At 41.8% G+C, this 27,328-nt stretch overlaps 1 protein-coding gene across 4 annotated transcripts; it reads right to left on the reverse strand.

Annotated features, from left to right (window-relative positions):
• Positions 1 to 27,305, reverse strand: mia3 (MIA SH3 domain ER export factor 3). 4 transcript variants are annotated; one of them, XM_055873116.1, is made up of 26 exons: positions 27,229 to 27,305; positions 23,117 to 23,250; positions 22,922 to 23,008; positions 20,209 to 22,813; positions 19,429 to 19,719; positions 19,205 to 19,338; positions 15,732 to 15,863; positions 14,889 to 14,910; positions 14,671 to 14,759; positions 14,488 to 14,565; positions 14,253 to 14,363; positions 13,885 to 13,956; positions 13,672 to 13,776; positions 13,461 to 13,583; positions 13,231 to 13,312; positions 12,880 to 12,932; positions 12,667 to 12,757; positions 12,440 to 12,578; positions 12,030 to 12,228; positions 11,763 to 11,830; positions 11,592 to 11,680; positions 9,123 to 9,236; positions 8,263 to 8,334; positions 7,316 to 7,362; positions 5,769 to 6,126; positions 1 to 5,605 (listed from the first exon to the last, which is right to left on the reverse strand). In XM_055873116.1, coding segments are annotated over exons 1-26 (5,583 nt in total). In that variant the 5' UTR covers positions 27,230 to 27,305; the 3' UTR covers positions 1 to 5,318. The 4 variants fall into 4 exon arrangements, with proteins under 4 accessions (XP_055729091.1, XP_055729090.1, XP_055729093.1 ...); XM_055873115.1 differs by lacking the exon at positions 27,229 to 27,305 and adding an exon at positions 24,242 to 24,608; XM_055873118.1 differs by lacking the exons at positions 1 to 5,605; positions 5,769 to 6,126; positions 27,229 to 27,305 and adding exons at positions 6,133 to 7,122; positions 24,242 to 24,612.
• Positions 27,306 to 27,328: the final 23 nt, after the last annotated feature.

Here is a 27,328-nt window from a genome sequence, read left to right on the forward strand (position 1 = left end):
TAGTATTTGCATTGTCTTTAATCATGTACAAAAAAATTGGTTTTAATTTAAAAGAAATGTAAAGTATCCCTGAAATGTAACAAATTACAAATGTGAAAGGTAATATGAAGGTGTTAGATCTACATGGCTTTACACATGATATAGCTAGCCATACGAAACACATACATTGAAGGGAAATGTTTGACAGTGCTTTAACTATAATGGGTTTCAAGAGTCTTCATGTTTCATATGAACAATGGATTACATAACTGTAGTCGATTTGACCAGCTTTATTCATAAAATATACTAACATAAGTTATACATCTGACCTTCAATTGACCCTTCACTAAGCCCCACCCCCCTTGGTTACTGTTGCAACCTCAGACATTTTCCAGGGAAGCTCAATTCCAACATTCATTGAGAAAATAACTTATTAAATGGTCATCGCTAGTTACCACAGCCAAAGTCATAATTATGGCTAAACCTCATTATTTCCAAAATGTTTCTTAATAAAATCCCAACAATTGCTGGTCAATGAGACAGCGCTAGCTAACCAGCTGAGCTAGCAAACAATGTAAAATGTATAATTAGAGAATTTCAGGAATCACAGTAGCAAGTAGTCCTGGTGCCCTGTGCAAATAGTTAGCTTAAGAAAACTCCGTTTTTGCAATAGCCCTCACTGGCTTTTATGCGATTTAAACGTGACGCGAGCTTGTCCGAGGCTATTAGTTGCCCAAAACGGGGCGGGGTTTAGCGAAAGGTCAATTTTAAAAGTTTTCCTTCCCAGTTAATTTTTAAGCGACAGCTTTAGGGAGTGGTAAAATAATACTTTACTTCTGAAATGATCAATCAAGCAACAAAGACTTGTTAAGCCCGCCCCTTTATTTTAAATCATTTCCACAGGAAACCATAACATTGTGAAATTAATACAAAATCAATGTAATACCCTTTTTTTTACCTTACAAAATAAAAACGTAATTTTCAGGCATACAATAGAAATGTTATTGCACAATAAGCCTTCTTGCATGGTGGCAGACAGTCATTTACATTTCAGACACAGAACATAAGACAGATTTTCTGATGCTTTAATAGGAAAACTAGCTTTTTAGATGCTTCCATTTGCAAATATATATATATATATATATATAACACACACAAAAGTATGTGGACACCCCTTTAAAATTTGTGGATTTCAGTCACACCCGTTGCTGACAGGTGTATACAATCGAGCACACAGCCATGCAATCTCCATAGCCAAACATTGGCAGTAGAATGGCCTTACTGAAGAGCTCAGTGACTCAGTCATAGGATATAAACTCAGCAAAAAAAAGAAACGTGCCTTTTTCATGACCCTGTCTCAAAAATAAGTCGTAAAAATCAAAATAACTTCACAGATCTTCAATGTAAAGGGTTTAAACACTGTTTCCCATGCTTGCTCAATGAACCATAAATAATTAATGCACCTGTGGAACAGTCGTTAAGACACTAACAGCTTACAGACGGTAGGCAATTAAGGTCACAGTTATGAAAACTTAGGACACTGAAGAGGCCTTTCTGCTGACTCTGAAAAACACAAAAAAGAAAGATGCCCAGGGTCCCTGCTCATCTGCGTGAACGTGCCTCAGGCATGCTGCAAATGTGGCCAGGGCAATAAATTGCAATGTCCGTACTGTGAGACGCCTAAGACAGCGCTACAGGGAGACAGGGCGGACAGCTGATCGTCCTCAGTGGCAGACCACGTGTAACACCTGCACAGGATCAGTACGTCCGAACATCACACATGCGGGACAGGTACAACAACTGCCCGAGTTACACCAGGAACGCACAATCCCTCCATCAGTGCTCAGACTGTCCGCAATAGGCTGGACTGAGGGCTTGTAGGCCTGTTGTAAAGCAGGTCCTCACCAGACATCACCGGCACCGCCTATGGGGCACAAACCCACTGTCGCTGGACCAGACAGGACTGGCAAAAAGTGCTCTTCACTGACGAGTTGTGGTTTTGTCTCACCAGGGCTGATGGTCGGATTCGCATTTATCGCCGAAGGAATGAGCGTTACACCGAGGCCTGTACTCTGGAGCGGGATCAATTTGGAGGTGGAGGGTCCGTCATGGTCTGGGGTGGTGTGTCACAGCAACATCAAACTGAGCTTGTTGTCATTGTAGGCAATCTCAACTCTGTGCGTTACACGGAAGACATCCTCCTCCCTCATGTGGTACCCTTCCTGCAGGCTCATCCTGACATGACCCCCCAGCATGACAATGCCACCAGCCATACTGCTCATCCTGTGCGTGATTTCCTGCAAGACAGGAATGTCAGTGTTCTGCCATGGCCAGCAAAGAGCCCGGATCTCAATCCCATTGAGCACATCTGAAACCTGTTGGATCAGAGGGTGAAGGCTAGGGCCATTCCCCCCAGAAATGTCCAGGAACCTTGGTGGTAGAGTGGAGTAACATCTCACAGCAAGAACTAGCAAATCTGGTGCAGTCCATGAGGAGGAGATGCACTGCAGTACTTAATGCAGCTGGTGGCCACACCAGATACTGACAGTTACTTTTGATTTTGACCCCCCTTTGTTCAGGGACACATTATTCAATTTGTTAGTCACATCTGTGGAACTTGTTCAGTTTATGTCTCAGTTGTTGAATCTTATATTCATACAAATATTTACACGTTAAGTTTGCTGAAAATAAATGCAGTTGACAGTGAGGACGTTTCTTTTTTTGCTGAGTTTGATGCCACCTTTCCAACAAATCAAATTTCTGCCCTGGTAGAGCTGCCCCGGTCAACTGTAGGTGTTGTTATTGTGAAGTGGAAACGTCTAGGAGCAACTAAGGCTCAGCCGCAGTGGTAGGCCACACAAGCTCACAGAACGATACCACCGAGTGCTGAAGCCCGTAAAAATTCTGCCCTCGGTTGCAACACTCACTACAGAGTTCCAAACTGCATCTGGAAACAACATCAGCACAATACCTATTCGTCGGGAGCTTCATGAAAATGGGTTTCCATTGCCGAGCAGCCGCACCCAAGCCTAAGATCACCATGTGCAATGCCAAGCGTCAGCTGGAGTGGTGTAAAGCTTGCCTGCAGTGGAAATGCGTTCTCTGGAATAATGAATGCCGCTTCACCATCTGGCAGTTCGACAGACAAATCTGGGTTTGGCGGATGCCAGGAGAACGCTTCCTGCCCGAATGCAGTCTCAACTGTAAAGTTTGGTGGAGGAGGAATAATGGTCGGGGCTAGTGCCAGTGAAGGGAAATCTTAACGCTACAGCATACAATGACATTCTAGACAATTCTGTGGCAACAGTTTGGGGAAGGCCCTTTCTTGTTTCAGCATGACAATGCCCCCATGCACAAAGCGAGGTCCATAAAGAAATGGTTTGTCAAGATCGGTGTGGAAGAACTTGACTGGCCGGCACAGAGCCCAGACCTCAGCCCCTTCGAACACATTTGGGATGAATTGGACCGCCGACTGCGAGCCTGGCCTAATCGCCAAACATCAGCGCCCGACCTCACTAATGCTCGTGGCTGAATGGAAGCAAGTCCCTGCCGCAATGTTCCAACATCTAGTGGAAAGCCTTCCCAGAAGAGTGGAGGCTGTTATAGCAGCGAAGGGCGATGCCAATGATTTAGAAATTAAATGTTTGACGAGCAGGTGTCCCCACATACTTTTGGTCATGTAGTAATGGGATATGAAATAACTTGGTAAACTTTAATACTCAAAAGTGTGGACACACCTACTCATTCCAGGGAATTATATTTTTTACACTGTAGAATAATAGTGAAGACATCAAAACTGTGAAATAACATATGGAATCATGTATATTTTATATTCTTCAAATTAGCCACCCGTTGCCTTGATGATAGCTTTGCACATTCTTGGCATTCTCTCAACCAGCTTCATGTGGTAGTTACCTGGAATGCCTTCAATAAACAGGTGCGCCTTGTTAAAAGTTAATTTGTGGCATTTCCTTCTTAATGCGTTTGAGCCAATCAGTTGTGTTGTGACAAGGTAGAGGTGGTACACAGAATATAGCCCTATTTGGTAAAAGACCAAGTCCATATTATGGCAAAAACAGCACAAATAAGCAAAGAGAAACAACAGTCCATTACTTTAAGACATGAAGGTCAGTCAATGCGGAACATTTCAAGAACTTTGAAAGTGTCTTCAAGTGCAGTCGCAAAAACCCTCAAGCGCTATGATGAAACTGACTCTCATGAAGACTGCCACAAGAAAGGAAGACCCAGAGTTACCTCTGCTGCAGAGGCTAAGTTCATTAGAGTTGCCAGCCTCAGAAATTGCAGCCCAAATAAATGCTTCAGAGTTCAAGTAACAGACACAGCTCAACAACTGTTCAGTGGAGACAGCATGAATTAGGCCTTCATGGTTGAGTTGCTGCAAAGAAACCACTACTAAAGGACACCAATAAGACGAGACTTGTTTGAGCCAAGAAATACGTGCAATAGACATTAGACCGGTGGAACTCTGTCCTTTGGTCTGATGAGTCCAAATTTTAGATCTTTGGTTCCAACCACTGTCTTTGAGACGCAGAGTAAGTGAATGGATGATCACTGCATGCATGGTTTCCACTGTGAAGCATGGAGGTGGTGGTGTGGGGTTGCTTTGCTGGTGACACCGTCCGATTTATTTAGAATTCAAGGCACACTTAACCAGCATGGCTACCACAGCATTCTGCAGCGATATGCCATCCCATCTGGTTTAGGCTTAGTGGGACTATCATTTGTTTTTCAACAGGACAATGACCCAACACACACCTCCAGGCTGTGTAAGGGCAATTTGACCAAGGAGGAGAGTGATGGAGTGCTGCATCAGATGACCTGGCCTCCACAATCACCTGACCTCAACCCAATTGGGATGGTTTTGGATGAGTTGGACTGCAGAGTGAAGGAAAAGCAGCCAACAAGTGCTCAGCATATGTGGGAACTCCTTCAAGACTGTTGGAAAAGCATTCCTCATGAAGTTGGTTGAGAGAATTCCAAGAGTGTGCAAAGCTGTCATCAAGGCAACGGGTGTCTACTTTGAAGAATCTAAAATATATTTTGATTTGTTTTACACTTTATTGGTTACTACTTGATTCCATATGTGATATTTCATTGTTTTGATGTATTTACTATTCTACAATGTAGAAAATAGTAAAAATAAAGAAACCCTTGAATGAGTAGGTGTCCAAACTTTTGACTGGCACTAATATATATCTATCCAAATTAAATCTAAAGGAAAAGGGAAAAATAAAGAGAAATCGTGGTTGATTAGACATAGCTGGGTTTGTTAATGGTAGCAGGTGGTATCCAAGCCCTCTGACATAGTTGGTGGGTGTCTAAGGCTCTACCATGGAGGAGCTGACTGAGTCCTGGGGCTGGGTGGTAGCTGCTGCCTGCTGGGAGCTGTAGTCTTGCCCCTGGGGACCCACAGAAGAGTCATGCCCATGGGGGGCCTGCTGCATGGGGGGCTGCCCGGGGAAGTCTCTGGGGCCGCCGTGAGGAGGGTATGGGGCCGCTCCTGGGGGCAGGTGCTGGGGTGGGATGGAGTGATCACGTGGTCCGTAGTGCATGTAGGGACGTGGTGGTCCCATGGGTCGGGCCATAGGGGGGCCGCCGCGAACACCTGGGGAGAGCGAGATCAAACATGAAAAAGTGAAAAGCAATAATATAATATCCTAGTACAAAAATAACAATATAACTATGTTACTTCCCACAACTGAAATAACCAGGAAAGTCAACTTGAGGTTAAAAAATAAAACAAATGGGGCGCCGAATTCACCACCTACCGAATGGGGGAGGCACTGGTCCATAGTGAGGTGGAGGAGGGCCCCGGTGGTGTGGGGGGCCGTAGGCACCAGGAGGTGGAGGCCGCTGTCCGGGTGGCATCATGGGACCAGGTGGGTGTCCATTAGGTGGTGGGGGTCCGGGAGGCATCATGCCTGGCTGTCCGTTAGGTCCGTTGGCTGGTCGGTACATGGGAGGCATGAAGGGTGGGGGAGGAGGGATGTGGTGGGGCCCAGGAGGAGGACGGTAGCAGAGTCCGGAGGGATGGCTGATAACTGGTCTGAGGGGGCCGGGGCCTGAGTCGGGGGGGGAGCTGATAGGAGAGACCAGGAGGGAGCCAGGGCCCCGAGGTCCTGAGTTCTGGAGGAACCACCAATAAACACCATTAGAAGTCTTAAAGAGGAGATGTAGGTTGGTGGTGCCTTTAGCCCTGTTGCTGGCACCACCAGTGAGCTCCTTTCAAAACAGTTTCGTTAGAACAAAACACAATCATGCACATGTCAGAAACAACTTCAATATCCCACAATAGTAAGGTAAGTTATGCAGTTCACCCCAACAACAAAAATCACACGACAAAGTTCCAATCACCGTGATTTCGGGAATTAGGACCTTTCCACAAAGCATTAACCTCAAAACACACACAGCTTTTAACGATAACACAATTGACATCATGCAGTTGTGCTTTAGTTATGGCTTTGTAGAACAGTGTCACTACATTTCATTCAGTGGTGGTGGTGTTGTAATGTAAAGGACTGATAAGGCAAGTAACCACGCATGTGAAAATCCAGCCAGCAACATTCAAGTAACCGTTCAGTGTATCCAGATTTCAATGAAATGACCTATAATTAATTACAATATGAGTGAAATAGCTTCCCCTTCCGAACAAATTGTCATTAAGCATGTTAAATATACGGTTTTCTGTGTGGAATGGTGTGGGCGTATACCGTTAATAAAAAATATTATTGCGAGTAGACCGCTGATTGGCCAGCTCATCCGCCTCATGAGGATGACATCATCCTCTGAGGAAATAGCACACATTTTTTAAATGGTCTGTTTGAGATACAAATTGGTGTTTTTCCTCTCTCCAATTTAGACTTTGGCCACAAACATGAGTTTAGGATGAGTCAACATAATTTGGGTATGAGTTAACAAAATGATTTTCACTGGACAGTTACTGTTAAGTCTGACAACCTTGTGAGGCCACTAGCCCACTGCCTGTCACTGATCCATGGCTGAGGTAAGCATGCTCACACATCCACATCCCTGCCACCGTGCCTCAGCCTCCTACATAATACTCACTGCCTCTGGGTTCTCTGTGGAGGCCTGGGCCTCAGCCTGTGACTGTGGTGGAGCGGTCTGCTTTAGAGCAAACACACCCACATGTTGGATGGAGTAACAGGGGGGGTGGGGAAGAGATGCACATAAGACTAAGGACTCGAGGTGCCTCAAACTTTTCTTTGCTAGTTCCATGTCCCTTTTCCCTTCCTGACTTTGTAATGTAATAAGGAAAGAAGTTGTGGACATTTTTCAGTCAATTTGTGACACTTACCGAGCTTTCCAGACTGCTTGGAGAGGATGTACGTGGTGCAATGGTGTCTAAAGGTGATGCAAAGAGCAGAATGATTAAAGGAAATACAGCTAGGACAGAGACATTCACACCTGCCTACTCTGTCCAACTTTTTTAGAGTATCAGACACTCACGGCAAAGTGGAGATTCATCTTGCGCGACGAATTCAGGTTCTTTCCCCTCGTGCTGTTTGAGTCTGATCGCAATTATAGAATTGTACCAAATCAAGTCTATAAAAGGTTGGAATATTTTCTTTCTTGACAGCATTCTATTTATACATATGGTAAAAGTCACTAAAAAGATCTAATGAGAAAGAACAAGGTGCCTTTATTCTTGGAGTTTTTTTATTTTATTGAACAAATAGTAAGTTATTTGTTTCGGTACAAAATCTACAAATGTCTTATCCACAATAATTTCTTTCACTAGCAAATGCGAGTGAACTGCTGGCACTTTAAAGCCCACTGAATGTCCATCTTATGTTTGCTAACGTTAGCTTGAAACAATTAGTGTTCACCTTTCCACAACACACGGAGTGGAAAAGGGATTTGTCCATGTGTTTAGGTACAGCTGACAGTCGGCCAACTCAGCATCACAACAAACAGGAGGCGCAGACACGGGTTAGCTACGTCCAATAATGATGTATTAATCTTTATGTCTGACACAAACTCCGCACATGTCTGTGTTGCAGCTCGAGAACCGAGATGTTAAATTTACTCAGTGGATCATTTTCTTTAAAAAAAATCAAATATATATAAAAAAATCTGGTCCTAATAATTTCTACCTACTTTTAACTCTGCTCTCGAACCTGCGTACATGGATAGAGAATTGCGTAGTTGGTATGCAAAATGCGTGCATGTTGGCAGGTCTGGATATTGGACCATAGGGAATACTACTGAATCAACCTTCACTGACAAATATATCATCCCTACCAGGTCTAGCAGCCACTGGGTGTTTGTGGTCAGGGGGGTAACGACCGTGAGGGTCAGATGGAGGTCGCGGTCCTGTTGAACACAAAATACACGGTCATACATCATTTTACTTCCAAGGCTAATGTTAACACTGCCATATTCTCTGACTTCTTCTCAGCTCTCCTGGCTGTCATTAGGCACCTGACTCTACACCACTGTGGTTCATGTTACTGCTTTATGCTACCAGCTATTTATAGCAGTGTATGATCTATTTGCAGTCTGCAGAAAATGTTTGGCCATATACTGGTAGGATTATTCCACAACTAGAACACTTGTGAATCAGTATTAATATCACATGGCTGAAGAACAACTAGATTGAACAGAGTTCCACAAGGGATCACAATGGCTAAGGCTTCTGTAACCTGACTATCCCAAGGACATGCCCCTCACATATGACCTCACAGCCGCTGAGCACCACCAAGACACAAAGAGCGGGAGGAATGCATGAGAAGGACGGTGAAAGATAGCAGAGGCAAGGGGACATTCTGGACCGCCTGTACACGCAAACCTGGTTGAAAAAGATGGGTACGGCGGTAGGTATGGGGAGAAAAGATGGCAGTGAGAGAGAGGAAAGCATGTCACAAGAAAATCTAAACGTAAACAGGAAGTAATCAGAAGATAAGAGGAATAAGTGATCAGACGTGGGAACCAACTAGGTACAGGATGAGAGCAGTAGGAAGAAAAAAGGGACATGATTGAAACAAAACAGGGGATATAAAGGAAGGTGAAAAAGATAGAAGGGGTTTCATTGGCTGAGGGACGGTACTGCTTGGCCAATCATCAGGGCCGAGGCTGTCCGGGGAAGGGTTCTGGAGACTCACCGTAGGGCTCGTTCCTTCTCCCCACAGGGGCAGAGGGGGGTCGCCCAGGACCCTCCATCATGAGAGGGGGGGACGGGGCACCTCCGCTCACGGGCGAGGGCCCGTACGAGTCACCTGTTTAAACCAAACCAATTAACATCATTTAAAATGATGAACACCCAACCAACAGCACACAGCCAAATATTGTGGTCAGTCTCTCCACATTGGTCCAGCTTCAAGGAATAGGCGTCAAATCAACAACACAACTCCACATATTTCCGATGGTATAGCTCCAACAGCAGATGGGCTATCCAATAGTCAAAAACAAAGTCCAAGAACTCATCTGAAACGCAATCACAGCTATTATCCAACCAACAATAGAATAGAGCTAAACCAACGGGGACTCAAAGAACACAGGGGTCTGTTCAGGAAGGTGCAACATGACAGAATATTCAGATAGAAACATATGATGTAGAGCATGTATCCATCTCTGTTCTCAAGAAGAGGGAGTCATTTCAGTTCTATCTGCAAAATACAATGAGCTTCAAAAGTATTGGGACAGTGACACATTTTGGGTTGTTTTGGCACTGTACTCCAGAACTTTGGATTTGAAATGATACAATAGCTGTGTTTGAATACCCAAACAAACATACTGTATACTACATACTATTAGTTCATCTTAGTATACTGTAAACAAACGGTATCCTTTCAGTTGAGTGTACTAACGCAAGTAGATGCTATTGCTAGGCAACTTCATGCTAGCATAACAAATTACTAGCTAGACATCTTACAACGTCATTAACAATGTGCATTGAGAACACACAACAACTATACCACTTAGCTATGCTAAGAATGACGTGAACAATCAAGTCAATACACAAATGGGTAGTTAGATAGCGTATAGTTAATATACTGGAAAGTTTGATGTATTAGTAGCCAACTAAAGTTAGGTGGCTAACATACCAGTACATACAAGCAACTGCTGTAATAGCACTGTGACAACTCCTGATGTAAAAAGGGCTTTATAAATAAATGTGATTTAATGACATGTTATGCAGTTCGTAAGGCTAGCGTAGCTAACAACTTGTCAGCCAACATAACATGTAACGTAACTTATTTGAAAAGTCATTACATTGCTCAACATTTGAATGAATTTGTAGCCGCTCTCGTCGGACTATGGCTGCATATTTTCCGCCATTTTCGTCAAAACTTATGTTGTGAAGCCAGGGCCATTTTCTGAAGAATTGCATTATGGGCCCTAAAAACACAGAAAGAGTGTCCACTCGCCAAAATACGAAGTATACAAGCAATGTAGTATGACATCCGGGAACCTTTGGCATACTAACTACAGTATATCCATACTATGACCAATAAGCATACTACATACTCAATGTCACAAATAGTACAGTTAGTATGAGTATTCAAACACAGCTAATGACTATGAGGTGCAGACTGTCAGCTTTACGTTGACATTATTTTCATCCATAATCGGTTGAACAGTTTAGAAATTACAGCACTTTTTGTACATAATCCTCCCACTTTATGGGACCAAAAAGTATTGAGACAAATACACTTGTGTATTAAAGCAGTAAAGTTAAGTATTTGGTCCCATATTCATTGCATGCAATGACTACAAATATGTTGGATGCATTTTCTGTTTGTTTTGGTTGAGTTTGAGATTATTTTGTGCCCAATAGAAACGAATGGTAAATAATGTGTCATTTTGGAGTAAATTTCATTGTAAATAAGAATAGAATATGTTTCTAAAAACACTTCTACATGAATGTGGATGCTACTATGATTACGTAAAATCCTGAATGAATAGTGAATAATGAATGAGAAAGTTGGGCATAAATATCATACCAACTCAAAAATGCTAACCTCCCCTGTTATTGTAATGGTGAGAGGTTAGTATGTCTTTGTCTCTCTAACGTTCGCATTCATTATTCATGATTCATTCAGGACTATCCGTAACCATGGTAGCTATCCGTAACCACATGAATGAATAAGTGTTTAGAAACATTCTATTAAAATGGACAATAAAAATTACACAATACATTATTTACCATTAATTTCTATTGGGCACAAAATAATCTGAAAAAACAAACAAAAGAAACAGCAAATGCATCCAACAACTTTGTAGAGTTAAAACCTTGATGTAATCATTGTGTGCTAGAAATATGGGACCAAATAAAAGTTAATTTATCCCAATAACTTTGGTCTCCTAAAATGGTGCTGTAATTTCTAACGGTCCACCCAATATGGATGAAAATCCCCTCAAATGAACGCCGCCAGCCTGCAATTTAACATCGTAGTCAAGTATAATTTCAAATCCAAAGTGCTAGAGTACAGAGCCAAAACAACAATTTCTGCTGTCCCAACACTTTGAGCTCACTGCACGTTCAACATTTTGCCTTACTGAATGCACCCCAGATGTGCCAGTTGCCAGCATCTAATAACATTGGGAACTCTGTATGGATTTGTTCTTACCTCGTCGGAGAGGCATGGGAGCCATCCCAGGGGTGGGTTTGAATAGAGGCCTACGGAGCTCATTCAGCTTGCTGGACATCTCCGTCAGTCTAAGGTGAAAAAGAGAAAGAAATCTAGACGGTATAGCTAACCCCATTGGTATTGCCCAATTGAGTTTGTTGTAGCACTCACTTGATACGGAGGTTAGTTGATTCCTTTTTCTCGTCCAACAGAGCTCGCTCTGCGGCGCGTGCAATAACCTAGAGAGAAGGAAGAGATATTTAAAATCTCATGTTTGGGACTTTAAATTTACCTTGCGAAATATTGGTCAAACAGCACTTTAAATATATATATAAATATTTTTAAATGTCCTTGTCGTTCTACATGTGTGCCATCAGTGGGGGGGTTGAGAAATGAGTAGGAGACACATTAACGTTGTAACAAATAAGTTGTACATACCCAGTTCTCATGGGATTTCTGCTCCTGCTCAATGATCTGGGCTTTGTAGGACTTTTCAGTCTGTTTCAGCTCATCCTGGATCTCCTTGATACGCTGCCTGCACACCTTGACCTCCTCCTCGGCCTCTAGGGCTTTGCCGTCGACCTCAGTCAGCCTGTCCTCGTTGTTGCGACGCTCAAACTCCTCCTTGGTTAGCTTCCTGTGAGGCGACAAACACAAATCAAAAATGAAGCTTTATTTAAAGTGCATTCAATAATCTCAATATACTTTACAGCAAAACAATAGAATAAGTTTTGAAGAAGGCACATTGAGGAAAAAGTCTATGTTCTTTTTACATGCCGTGGTACCACTGAGAACAAACCCTACAATGGTATTAATGCATGAACTGAACAGAGTCTAGTTCTACTTACTGCTGCAAGGCGTTCTCCTTCTGCTGGTACATCTCTGTGATGATCTCGTTCTTCTGCTGCAGGGTCTTGTACTGGTTCTCCAGGTGGTTCTTATCACTTTTCACCAACAAGATGTCATGCTCCAGCTTCTGGTATTGTTCTGTGGTGATAAGTTGATCGTGTTGAGAGAGAGAAAAGGGAGTGATGCATATCTAATTCTAGCTGCTGGGATATAGTGCTTGACATACCTTCCAGCTCTTTCCTGGCTTTCTCTTCGTTCAGCAGCTTGGTCATGAAGCGATCGCGTTCTTCCTCCACGACAGACAGAGTGGTCTGGACCTGTAGAAAGTATTGTATGCCAAGAGTTAGTAAGAGTTGACTCACTTCTTAGTTCTGAATATCAGTTTTGGCTTTCAGATGCACAAAAATTTGGGTTTGTTCATGAATGGACTCCTTCTTACCCGAGTGACATCCATCATTTGCTTAATGCGGTTTCGGATGACGGTCTGCTTGTCTGAAACAGACCAAACATGATTCTAAATTCAGTTTACCCAGATACACAATGGGGGCTAGCAGATGCCGCCATATAGCCCTAATTATGCGTTCAGTCTTAACTGCGTCAGGCAGACCAATTCTGATCTTTTCCCCACTAATTGGTCTTCTGACCAATCACATCAGCTCTGTTTCAGAGCTGATCGGTCAAAATATTGGCTACCTGTCTAAACAAAGCCTTAGTGGGACAACACTTACATATTTGGCATGTTAATTAGAAAATTATCAAGTCATTTATGACAAGGTGTCAGGTGAATTACCGTTAGCGGCTTCCCCGTTAGCCACGACGCCTCCTTTCAGGTCGTCGCAGGCCTCGAGGTCTCTCAGGAGGTCAGACAAAACCTGCCAGAGAGGGAGAGAACCACCAATTATACACTACACTTCTCCCCTTGGATCAGTCAACAAAAAATAATTCTGGACAACAATTTTAGAACAAATACAAAATCGTAACATTACATAAAAAAAGTAAAAAATATTTTAAAAAACTCACCTCAACGTTGTGGTCCTTCTGAGCAAGGGAGTCCTCCAGGTCTTTCTGGGACTTCTGGTAGACTTTGATCTGCTCGCTCAACTCCCTGTGCTTCTCCTCCCATGAATTGGCAGCGTGGTGCAGCTGGAAGGAGGATATTAAGACATAAAGACTGCTGCACCATATGTCACGAGGCTTAAAGTGTGAATTGTTGTTCCGTGTTGGTACTCACCGAGATGTTCTCCTCTCTCAGGGTGGCGATATCCTTCTCCAGAACCTGGTGCTGGACGTTCCGTGCATCTTCGCGGAGCTTGGCTTCATCCATCAGAACGGTAGCCTGCAGAATCAAAAATTTGTGCTCTATACTGTGCTATATATTAAAAACGTCCATATGCCATTTATATTTGAGTGTTGCAATGTTGATGTTTACATCTTTGATATGTACCTTTGAGAGAGCCTCCTGAGTCTTCTTTCTGCTCCGCTTCAACTTCTCAATAGTTTTGTCCATTTCTGACATCTATAGGTAAAGATAATGAGCATAATGACTACTATGTTTCTCTGTGCTCCCCAACAAGTTGTTCCATTTAGGCTATTAGCTGGCTAGTAGTAGCAGACTATGTGGTCTGACAAAATCACAATATTACTAGTTCTTCAAACTAGATAAAGGCATAATTTTAAGACTGTTGAATACCATCTATTAGATGTGTTGTCAGGTAGAGATACTTCGAAGGAACAACGCTGATCAATTGGTTGTTAAAAAACCCAGAAGAAAACCCTGCCCGACATTTCGGCTTATTGCTCAGCATGACTCACCATATCTTGATGTTTCGCCGTCTTTGTCCGCTCTTCGTCAAAGGATCTGGCGAGCAAGTTTTTTTCCTCATCTAGGCACTCATTTTGTCTCTCCATCTCTTGCACAAGACTCTGGATAGATATTGAAAGAAAAGGGTGAGACAAACAAATAAAACAATGGAAAACAAGAACAAACAAGTACACAATAGTCAGCCTGACAATGAGGTGTGATCATGAGAATATTTCCGAGGCTCACTTTTAATTCTTGGATCTTTTCCAGAGATGAGGTAGCAGATTTCTCAGACAGCTTTTTCTTTACTTTGAGTTCTTCACCCTGAGGGGAACCCAGTAGAAATATATGATCAAAACATTGTTACGCATCTTAATTCACATTGAACCCAAAGTCTGGATCTTGGTCAGTGAAGTCTCAGCAACATACCTGTTGTTTCAGTTCAGCAACCTTTAGGAGTATCTCCTCCTTCTCTTGTTCAAATGCTTTCATCCTGTCTGCCATCTCTTTTTCAGTAGCTAATCAAAAATATATGTTAAGAGTACGAAATGAGACTTGTAAGCCATGTGACAACACATGCCAGTAGGCAATATGAATGAGGATTCACTATGCACCATAAATTGCCAAAAAGAAGTAGATGAACCTACTTAGATAGGACTTCCTTTTGACCTGTGAGATGGAAAAGGAAATAGGTCAATACATTGAGGCAAAGTCTCTTCAATAGCAGCATGCAATACATCATAGAATAACATAAAACAATAAAAACAAAAATGATGAAATGTAGGGTGTTCAATCAAAAATGCTTATTTTGACCAATGGGCCAAACCTCTACCATAATCCATTCAAATGTTATTGGAGTTTTTACCCTTGTAGGATGGTCAAGATTAAGGTGACTAAATCAATGGAGGCCAGAGAAAAAAAGTGGTCAAAAATCTGGAAAAAAGGCACTGTATGGTACTGTAGGCTGGATGCCCTGTGAGAATTAAGACTAACTGACATCGTTGAACTTGTCATTTTTCTTCTCGAATCCGGAGGACATGAAACAATAGAGGTAAGATAGATATTGATGTTGAGACATGACATGTAATATTTTTTTATTTTACTGTACGCTTTTCATATTACTGGAAATTCCTGTTATTTTTCAAAGATTTCTCTGAAAAACAAGCGTCTCTCTGAAATGTCAATGGCGCACTGAGCGTACTCCAATCTTTTTACATTTCATTCAGCTAGTGCCAAGTTAATTTTGCGACCCGCGGAAACTACGTTGCAGAAGATGTAAAATCCATGTAAAATCCTCAAGTCAATGTGAGAGGCGGCACTGCTCTGTCAACAGAGCTTGGTACTTATTATCAGATGTATTAGTTCACAAAATCAAAGATAATGTTATGTTAGGGAAAACCCCCACTGAATTATCCAGAACATGAAGATTCACGTGTGTCTTGGACACCATATGAAATTCTGAAAGCAGTGACTGAGCAAAAATGACTTACAGATAGAACGCTCTTCCAGAAGAGGAAGAGGAAGCCGATGACCCCGGCGCCTGCAGTGGCCAGGACGGGTTCCCAGGACACGCCGTAAAAGTCCGGACCTGGCTTCCATTCCTCTGGCAGGCAGGTGACCATCTGGGGAGAGACACAGGCCCAATCACACAGTGTTCCTTCCTACAGCTCATATTTCAGGTCTAGCAAATAAGTTGGGCAATAGTTGGGCTGATGAAGGACAGAGGAAAATCATTTTACTAAACAATCAGGCATTACTGTGTTGTTCAAACTGAGCACCATCTCAGTCAATGCCAACAGACACTTCTTCAGGTCAAATCAAGGTGGGTTCTGAAATAGTCCTAGCCTATAACCCAGTTGTTGATCAAAATCAATAAAGAGGGAAAACCTGCCTTAAGCTTATCTAATCCCCAAGTCAAATGGGGATTGACTTGGGGCCCTGCCACTGTCTAACCAGAGACCTTTGCACTATGAACGCGGCATACAGGCACAACACAGACCATACATCTCAGTCGCTCAGTAAAAATCTTGGATTAGATCAAACAAGCTAAATTAAAACACCACACTGTTGGAGTGGATCTAACAAACTAAGGCCTAAGTGGATTTAGAGTGCCTTATGTGCCCTTTCACCCTGTTAAAGGCAGGCAATAAACAAACAACTACTTAACATAAGGCCTAGCATATAATTCATTATAAACTGGGTGGTTCGAGCCCTGAATGCTGATTGGCTGAAAGCCTTGGTATATCAGACCATATACCATGGGTATGACAAAACAATTATTTTTACTGCTCTAATTACATTGGTAACCAGTTTATAATAGCAACAAGGTACCTTTCTGTTTTTTGTGGTATACTGCCAAAATACCACGGCTAAGGGCTGTATCCAGGCACTCCACTTTGCATTGTACATAAGAACAGCCCTTAGCCATGGTATGGCCATATACCACACCCCCCTCGGGCCTTATTGCTTAATTGTTAAAGGGAAGAGGTCAAAGCAACAAAGCAAAATTCAACAGCTAAGAGAAACCCCTCGATCTGAGCCCTACATTTACAGGAATAATGGTTACTGCTAAAGTCTGGTAAGTGGCCAATTTCTTTTTATGAGGAAGAGGACAGTCAACTTTCACTTTGATAACATTAAAACAAACGAGCAATCAAGTGATCCCTTCTTGGCTGAAACTATTGGAGAAATGTAATATGTATTGGACGATAACTAAACCATTCCACAAGACTTTGAAGCTGCCAACAAAATTGAGTTGCAATTTAGTTATAGCAAGCCATCCATTTGGTAGACTAAGACTTGGCTAGCCAGCTAGCTGAAATAGTTATAGCCTCCATAAATGCGCAGTGTCAACATTAACATTAGCCAACTACTTACATATTGAAGTTCCGTTAGAAATAAGGCGTAGAAGACGGACAGTTGATCCGATTCTGTCATCATGGGCAAATGGGTTGTTTCTTCCGAATCCATTTCTACTTAAAGTAGTACTGTTTGATATCTGAGCTACCTAGCTAGGCTAATATGCAATGCAACTGGCTTGCGGAAATCCGAAATTCCTCGTTTCACAAACCTATCAACGTAGAATACTTGAGGCTCCTTCATCGTGGTTGTCTTTGACGACACCGAAGAGGACAAGCTGTGCCCATCTAGCTTGGTGAACTAATAGGCTTACTAGCTAACGTTAGCTTGTTGACTGATTCGCCAGCAACCTGTCTACTAGCGACGCGTAGCTAGCTAGCTAGCTAGCTATGCATTTAGCTTCCTTTTAGAGATTTGAACGCGATTACTTTCCACGACAAATGCACAAGTAGAAATAAGGCTTGTACTACGAGCAGCGGTGTAATGTATGCCCTACTCAATACCAATAAACCAGCTGTAGTGGTCACTGAACTTCAGACTACACTTCCTTAGAACACGTCAACAAAAAAGAGGAAGGTTCAAACCTGGGATGTATTCATTCGGTCGATTCTGTTGCAAAATCCCAGTTTCATAACCTACTGTACTGTCTTTGGCAAAACGTTTCTTAAAGGAAACCGAAATAAAAACGAGGCGGGACCTAACTGAATTTGTCCAATAGAAACTCTCGTTTAGTTGCAAAATTGTTTGAACTAAAGTGACAGCAGGAAGCAAAGTTAAGATGGAAAAAGGCTCTGTAGAACAAACATGCCTCAGACATGTTGAATAAGGAATAATTTCTGCTCGATTAATGGATTTCTATCTGCAACGTTTGAGAACGTTTTGCAATTGAACGTGGCCCTGCAGAACCTTTGACCTAATGACGTCACATCGAGCAAGTGGGAAAAATGTTGCTCTATGCAAAACCAATGTTACAAAAAAAAGCTAAAAAAAAACATTTAAACATTTGAAAACCATGCAGTGTCGCATCAATAATTAGGCGAGATAAAATGCATATGCATACCAGGGTTTCCGTTAGGCTAAAAGCTGGCTTACCGGCCACGAAATAAATAATTTGTAAGTCGCTCTGGATAAGAGCGTCTGCTAAATGACTTAAATGTAAATGTAAAAGTTGAGCAATAAAATTGGCGCCCGGCCAATTGACTGGAAAAAACAAAAAAAACAATCCCATTGTGAAATAATGCTTTTTAGCTATTCATTGATGGAAACACCAGTCGATGGAAATACATTTGACTGGTCATGCTTATCGGTCTATAGGTTAATTTGCATAATGTGTAGGCTACAGAATATTTGTTATGCATCTCATCACACACATACAGATAGTCTTTGAGCGGAAAATCCGTCAGACAGCGCGAGAGCACCAGCATCTCAAACAGCAACGGAAGACAGGCTTCATCAGTGCATCACATACCACTTTGCAATGAGCTGGAGGTAGTAGGCTATGCATTTTGAAAACATATACTTCAATTGTTTGAACATTTTAAGACATGGAGGTACATCTTACCTTGCTTCAAAGGTAGCCTATTAGATCTCTCAAAATTTCTAACAGATATTTTAATCTCTGTCGCATGAAACCGCTCGCATGTGCGGTGCCCTTTTGACAACGGTGTTTTTCCTCTAACTGCATTATGGAACGAACATTTGCCCTTATGTTTAGAAATAATAGTTTATCAACATTAGCGAAACGTTCTTATCTATAGCATCACTCATTGCTTTTGAACATTTTTTTTATTTTTACGCCTATGCCTACTGGTTGAATGAATTTTATATCCATCTTTCCACAACTGTCCGAGAGTCCATTTGGAATAGACTATTTCTTTCTCGAATAGCTGACCAATAGTAGAAATGTTGATCTATTCTATCAGGATAGTATTGTTTTAGGCTAGTGATTTTGCTGTTCGTTACTCATAAATTAATGTTTTCCTAATGGAAACCCTGATGCATACCACACTTGAGGCCTAAGCATTAAATTCTGACAGTCTGAAAAGTTAGTCAGTTAATAGGAAGACACACTCATTCATAGACAGAAGTACATGAAGTAACTTACCATAACAGCATATATTCCAAGGTACTCATAAACCAGGGTGACTAGACTACCAGAGAAAATTAACACCGATACAAATGATGAACCATTCTGCTCCTCTTCCTGGAAATCAGAAACAGGAGGCGACTCCAAAGAGCCTGGCAAAAAAGGACACGCAAATTAGGTTAATGTCTACACAGTTTATCCCTCACAGCAATCTCAAAAGTAGAAGTTGAAAGAGCACATACCTGAGGAAGGGTGCTCCATGTCAACAAGTCCCATGTCCAAGGTATTTTCCAAAATAGCTTGAGGGCCCCTCTGGATTTCTTCTGGCTGATTGTCTTGGTTTCTGTTAAAATGCCCCACATCCTCCTCAAGACCCATATCCAGATCTGGTCTGTTGTGGCCTTCATGGTCCGGCTTCTCCTCAGGTGCCTTAGTCTCTTCACTCGTCTCCGTCACAGTGAGGTTGTCCTCGTTTATGTCCCCCACAGAGTGCGGGAACGTCTTTTCTTCCTCTGCATCAGACACGTCCCCATCTTCTCAAATATTTATAGCGGTTCAAACAGTAAGTACATTTTCATGCATTGCAATCTAACTGGCACTGTCAGGGTGTGGTTTTGTGCTATGTCAATAGACTATTTACTTTGTGGTACTTCATAGGCCTTTCTTAAAGATGGAATCCGCAATTGGGGGAAACAGCACCACTGGCCACCCCATGACCGTTGCTATTGTTGCCGAGCTGAGGACTATCGTACAGTATGGCAAAAAAATTGCAGTACATATTTTGCCCTCGGAGAGAAAAATAAAGTTTGTTGTTTGCATTAACTTTTGTTGTAATATCGCAAATGGACATGGCCGTTTTACCATTAAGGATTCCAGCTTTAAATACAGCTTCTCATGCACACCCAATCACCAGGCATTATTATCATCATGTCATTTGCAACGCATGACATTTTCCATAAATTAATTAAAGGTTTTAATCCTCCCATAATCTGACATTAACTGAAGTAAATAAGCAATCTTACCGGTGTCAGGGTGTAGTTGACTGCCCTCTTCCAAGGGAGCACTGTCGCTGGTCGTTGAGTACTTCTGATGCAGGGTGAACGCCAACTCTTGGAAGTTGTCCAAGATGGTGGCTTCCTCATCAAACTCATCAGTCTCCTGCTGTCCGTCAGCATTCTCCCAGGCATCCAGCATCCTCTCAATCTCATCCAGGATTGGGGTCTCAGAGGCCTCCAAAATGGCCTCCAGCACCTTTTCAATGTCCTCACTGGTGTTTGTCTGTGACATCAGAGCAGCATTCAGCTCCTGCTCCAGGTCAGAGAACAATAACTCCACCCTGAAGAGGTTCTGAAGACCCAGAATCTTCTGGAAGCGCTCCATATCCTCTTTCTTGAAGTGGTAGCGCAGTAGCGTCAGCCTCAACACATTATCACTGTATTCTGGCTCTTGGCCTGAAATGGGATCCGGAACTTTGTCTTCAAGTGAGGGTGTATGTGTTTGATCCAAGCCTGCGCTTTCTGAATCTTCTATATCATGCTCCTCAGGTTCTATGTCAATAGCCTCCTCAATTTGGACAACATCCAACTCATCACTAGATACAACCTCGGTTTCTGTAGCATTATTGGATTGCTCTGACCCAAATTCCGATCTACTTTCTTTGTCCTTATCAGTGTGCTCGGTTTTGGATGAAGAAGACAATGCTGCATTTTCATCCTCTAGCAATTCTTCTTCAATCTCCAGGTTCTCTGGGTCTATCAAATCCTCCTTGTCTACAGGGAGTTCTTCATGCCTCTCTTTAAACATTGTGTTTTTAGTTGGATCTGGGATGTTAGGTCCTCTAAATCGTCTGAAAAGCTCTCTACCACCCGGTTTCAATTTATTCTCTACTTGTGAGAAATCTCTTGACTCTTTTTGTATAGGGAGTTCAATAGCTTGCTTCTGCTCTGATACGTTAGTTTTACTATCAAAGTCTGAGAGCAGTTCTGTCTGTGAGACGTGTTTAGGGACTGTGCTTTCATTTACTGTAAGATTCTCTGCTAAAGCCTCCTCAGTATGTTCAAAAGGAATCACCTCATCAGCAGGCGGTATTGAAGGTTCAATGTCACCTTCTTCAGGTTCATCCTCCAACTGCAAAGTCTGGGAATCCATATCAGGCATTTTGACAGCCTCATGGAAATCAGAGTCTATAGGTTCCTCAAAGATGACCTCATGTGGCTGTTCTGTTACCTCTGGCTCCTGCTTTGGGTCGTTGGCTAGCAGCTGTATATTCTCCTTGGGTTCTTTTTGTATGGGGAGTTCTTCAACAGCTTGCGTCTGTTCTGAGTCGATAGTATTACTATCAAAGTCTGAGAGCAGTTCTGTCTGTGAGATGTGTTTAGGGACGGGGCTTTCATTTACTGTAAGATTCTCTGCTAAAGCCTCAGTATGTTCAAAAGGAATCACCTCATCAGCAGGTGGTATTAAAGGTTCAATGTCACCTTCAGGTTCATCCTCAAACAGCAAAGTCTGGGAATCCACATCAGGCATTTTGACAGCCTCCTCGAGGAAATGAGAAACTACAGGTTCCTCAAAGATGACCTCATGTGGCTGTTCTGTTATCTCTGGCTTCTGCTTTGGGTCGTTGACTAGCAGCTGTATATTCTCCTTGGGTTCTTCAATTTTGGGAGGCTCCTCTGGTGCAATCTCACCTTCGTCATCCTCGTCGTCCTCTTCCTCTGAACCTGTAACATGAGCTGTTCTTTCCCCACCACTGACAATGTTAAAATCTGTATCACCTAATGAAGACCACCGGTTCTTGTCCTTGGAATCCTGTTTTTCAGCTGTCTCTGGTGGACTCTCTTCCTCATCTGTCTGATCAGATTCCGGAATGTCTTCGTGTTCTAAATTAGAATGTTCTTCAGAAAAAGCCAGCAATGGAGTTTCCCTAAGATGATAATCACTCTTCTCATCCTGCTGATATTCAAACTCTTCACTTCCCTCGTCCTCCTCGTCATATGGAGTCACCTTCCTAGTTTCCTCGTCATCGGAGGTGACAGCATCAAAAGTTGTTCCAAGTGTAGTTTTCAACTCAGGGACAGGTCTGCCTTCTGAAAAACCATCTGGCGCATTCTCCAACTCAGGATCATATTTGGATAGAGGTTCTGAAAGGCTTTCTTTAGTCTCACCTTGCTCTGGTTCAACAACACTGTCCGGCACAGAGTCCTCGGCCCTCAGCTGATATTTCTGAAGGTCATCTTTGATCCTCTCAGCTGTGGGCTCGACTACTGTGTTAGATTCAACTCCTTTTGCATCAAGAGTTTCAATTACAGTTTCAGGCTGAGGTAGAGAGGACTCTAAAGGATCAAAATGGCCTGGATCTTTATCCTCTGGAAACTCCTCTAAAACCTTATCAATGTCCTCAGGAACATCCCTATCAATCTCATCGTTTTCTAACAGAGTCACTTCAGGTGGAGGAACATCCACTTCCACTGTGGTGCTCTCTGCACTTTTGTTTTGGTCTAAAGTCTCTGTGGTTCCTTGTACAGACTTGTCTTGGTCCGTTAACAATAAGGAGGAGACTAACAGTGACTCAATGTCATAACTGTCAAACTTATCGTGTCCGGTGTCGAAACAAACAAAGTCGGTTTCCTGAAAAGAAAAAAGAAACTTGTTTGAGTCATACTACCCATTTCAGAAAGTAGTTCAGGCATTTCAGATTTCTTAATGATGCATTGGAAATGATGCAATAACAATTACCTGAGCAGGAATCTCCAATTCTTTTTCGGTGTATATGTGATTGATTGCGAGTTGGTCTTTATGGAAGTAACCAAAGCGGTTACCAACCTAATTGTAAGAAATGGAAACAAAACAAAGAACGAAACAATGTTAACATTGCAGTCTAGAATGTTTCATGTTATGTTATCACATGATTAAATATGAACTCATACTTACAGACCCCGCCCATATATCTGTCCTTCTGCCTGAGAGTTTATAGTAGACATATACCGTCTCTCCTTTTTTAAAAGACAGGAACCGACAGTCTGGTCCAGTGAAATCACTTGATGCTTTCCCCCGGCACAGGAGCACTGTGGAGAGGAAGGATTCACCGATCAGTTGTTGTGGGAATGTCACCCACACCAAACATCTCATCCAATGACCCAGCCATGGACAGTCTTTGGGCATCCACATTTAGTGCCCCATGCACAATCAGGGTGTAAATACACATCCCTAAGGTAAACCTTGCTTAATCTTCTTATCTCTTTACACCTTACAGTGAGTATCAAGGGTTCAATGAAACAGCTATTGTTTTTGATAAGGCAAATGCAAAAAGTCAAGAACTTGCAAGCAGAGAGGGGGTTAATGACAAGTTTTTTTTTATGTCAACAATATATAGCTAGCTAAGCCTATACGCCATCTTGCAATTGAGCTAGTCACAGTGAACGTGGCTATTTGCTTCCTAAAAGCCAACACATAATTAAATGGTCCCTAAAGATTATCATAAAGTAAAAGTGGCTTTATAAGTAAATTTGATTGACTTAGGGAGCTAGTTGATTACAATAACTTAGCCTACCATACACACAACATAGATGTGTTGGCTAACTAAGGACACTGCCAGCTATGTTGTGTAGTCCACACTGGTGTACATTGCCCATGAAGCACTGGGGCCTTCGGTGGCTTTGATTTCAATAAAATATGTAGGCCGAAAGCTTGTTTACATGGTACAAGCTACTACAGAAACAGAGTTGAGGTAACGTTAACTAGCTCCAGAATTAGGCAACTAGCCAGCAGTAGCCAACCCAGGCTTCGGCTACGTTACAACCAAGCAAGCCAGGTTACTAGCTATATTTAGTAATATTACATTACTAATTTCGTGCTGATAAGAATACTAACGACAGTACTCTTATCTAGGTTAGCCGAGTTCATCCCTTTGAAATGGCAACAGGTCAAAGATAACGCCGGTTTATTAGTTAGCTAGCTAGCTGCTACGTTACACTGAAATGAGGTGGGGAGTGCATTTAACGATCGATGGAAGCATCATAACTGAAAGTTCGCGTGAGCTAAACGCCGAGTACTTACTACTGCATTCCTCGTCGGCACATCGTTTGAAGTCGGAGAATCTCCTATCGGTGGCGGCATTGGATATGAAATTATTTATAAATAAAAGTAAAACGTATACATGAGATACATTTACAGCCATGTCGGCAGTTGGGCTGTCTGGTTCTGCTCGAGCATGAGCAGATGAAGCCGACACGTCAGCAAATCCAAGGCTGGTGCAATTTGCAGGATGTTGATCGTGGAGTCAAATATCAAAATATGGGCGGACAAGGACAAAAATTAAAGAGCAAGGCCATAGAACCAGAATATAATCTTCGTTTGAATTGCATACGTTCTGATTCGGGTTTATTACGTCTTTGTTGGATACACCTCAAACATGCCACACGTTTACTGGCAAGTGGTCGCAATTTCCTTTCCCCCATTAAATTTGCCAATCTGACTACAGCAGATGTATTATGACACCACAAAAGATGTGTGTTGTACACGGGGGGGGGGGGGGGCCTCAATGGTGGTAATGATTCAAGTCACATGTCATTTGTCATTGCAAATGAAAATGACATAAAAGCATTGCAACGTATTACAGGCCTATACCAAAGACATGAACCTCTTTCTGCCTATTCTTACAGCCCATAAAAGTGACGTTGGCTAACTGGGCTGCTCCATTCCACATTCAGAGTAAATATCTCCCCTAGGTATTGACATTATTGGTTTAAAATGGATCTCTATTTCATTCCCATAAATAATAATATCTTCTCCAGCACTATTTGATGCCTACTTGCCTTCATTATTCCAGTGACGTGAGGCACTGAACCTCCAATGATTTGCTAGTATATTCTCACTTGGTTATATTACCTACTCACTTCGACCAATAGGTGCGTTAAAGTGCATGACTGTTTACTTTTTATTTGATTAAACAACAGTAACATACAAAACAATATAACAGCCAGAGTGATTACAAATAAACAAAAAGTAACATACATCTGAGACATTTTGCTTTGTTCCCTAATAAGAGATTGACATACTGACATTCAACTATAGAATCTGTGTAGTAAAATGTCAAACTTGGATATGTCAATGGTTGTATGCATTTTGTTGCCAAGATATAGCGTCACATCGGTCCAGAAACCCTCACCATGCAAACAACCACAAAATAAGTGTTCAATAGATTCAGTTTCTAGTTCACAAAAACTGCATTCACTGGTAACATCAGGTGTGTATATATTTAGAAATCAAGTTATTACAGGGGTAGAATCCATGGACAATCTTAAAGGAGATCTCCTTTACTTTGTTGGTCACCATAAATTTGTGAGGAGTGAGCCAAGCACAGTGCCAGTTCACATCAAACGATGAAGCACAACAAAATATGGCAGAAGGAATAGATTTCCTGTAGAAAATATCCCTTAATAATCGATTGTTGAATTTCTAATCTGGTAAACCTATGCCATTCACCTGGATATCACTTACAATCGGAAATGTCCCACAATATGCATTATTCTGTAGTAAAGAATTTATCGCCACTAGGTATAGCTTTTATAAGTGTCATATTCCTTGCTTGAAACCTCAGTTGTATCTTTCCATAAACTCTCTCCGTGTATACAGATTCCCACTGATACTAACTAATTGGCTGACTAGAACAATGTTGTTTGAGAACCAATTACGGTAAAATAACATCTTGTTTCCATGTAATGTAGAATTATTATTCCATATAAAACATTTGAAGTGAAAAGTTGTTTATACAGCAAAGCCCAGCACATTAAAGCCTGCTTGTGAAAAGATGCCAATTTCACAGGAAGTTTACCCACGATATAAGGACATTGTAGTAAAAAAAAAGTAGCCCTCCGAGCTTCTGAAAAACCAAAATGAGGTACAATATTCCATAAACGGAGGATTTTTTTTTTTTAGTAAGTACATTTTTAACCCAGTTGCCTTTTGATATTTAATTAAAGAGAATGAAGTCTAAGATATTTAGACCACCATCACACCCTGTTGGTGATAACATCTCTTTTTATTTTGGCTTACTTTTCCATATGAAGTTGTACAATAGCCCAAGGTACAGCAAGTGGATTTTGGAATGTCAATAGATAGTCCCTCAGCCTTGGATAATAACCTTGCTTTAGAGGCAGGTAGTTCTCCCTTTATTTATAGCCACCTTTAAAGGTTTCACGTAAAAATTGTGCTGTTTCTTCAGAGGTTTTGGAAAATTCAGAGGGTAATCCAACAGGGCCTGGATACTTTTTTTAAATGGGGCAATACCATATTGGATTTCCATAATGGACTAATCTTGACAGCAAGTCCGATTGAATTATTCACTAACAGTTAACATTCTCTTTAGAACAAGAGTTTAGTCACTGAAACCTATCTAAGGAGTAAAGATTCTCATAAAACATAGTGGTAAAGTCTGATATCAACTCTCTATCCTCAGAGGTTACCCCATTAATCTTATCTTTCCGAAGTGTTCTGAGTACCAATCTCTTTTCCAGATAAAAAAAGCATCTGTTAATTTCGCATTTTTCAAGCCATTGTTTTCCATTTTCAAGCCATTTTTCCTTATGTAATTTGTGTAGTTGGTTCTGTAAATCCTTAAATTTAGCCTTAAAATCAAGATGCTCAATCTCCGTGTATTAGCAATTTTCTTAGAGAGCTCAGTTACCTCACATCTTAAAGCAAGCTGCTTCCCATAAGTAATACAGCTGAGCAGATTTCCAATTTCAGCTGTTCCCAATATTTCCCACATAGCGAGCAATAGTAATGGCGTCTTTTTGTTGGCATTAACACCACAATGGTTCGTTGAACAAGCCTATGGGGGAAAATAATGGCGTTTGGGATAAATCGCAGAAAATAAGGTCTGTGGTAAACACAGATCATCTCCAACTATCGTCACTTTTTGTGAATTCTGAATCATTTATGACATTTTAAAAACCACATAAAGGCTACCTAATTCATAAAGGTATTGCTAACTGACTGATATAATTATCCCTACATCAGAGGTAGAGACTTTGTTTACTTACTAACGAGCGGAATACGTTTTTCCACCAATGATAGAATGCCAGAAAGCTTTTCAATAAGTTTTTCCACCAATGATAGAATGCCAGGAAGCTTTTCCGGAGG

Source organism: Salvelinus fontinalis, chromosome 20 (assembly GCF_029448725.1).
Source record: "Salvelinus fontinalis isolate EN_2023a chromosome 20, ASM2944872v1, whole genome shotgun sequence".
NCBI classification, from domain to species: Eukaryota; Metazoa; Chordata; class Actinopteri; order Salmoniformes; family Salmonidae; genus Salvelinus; species Salvelinus fontinalis.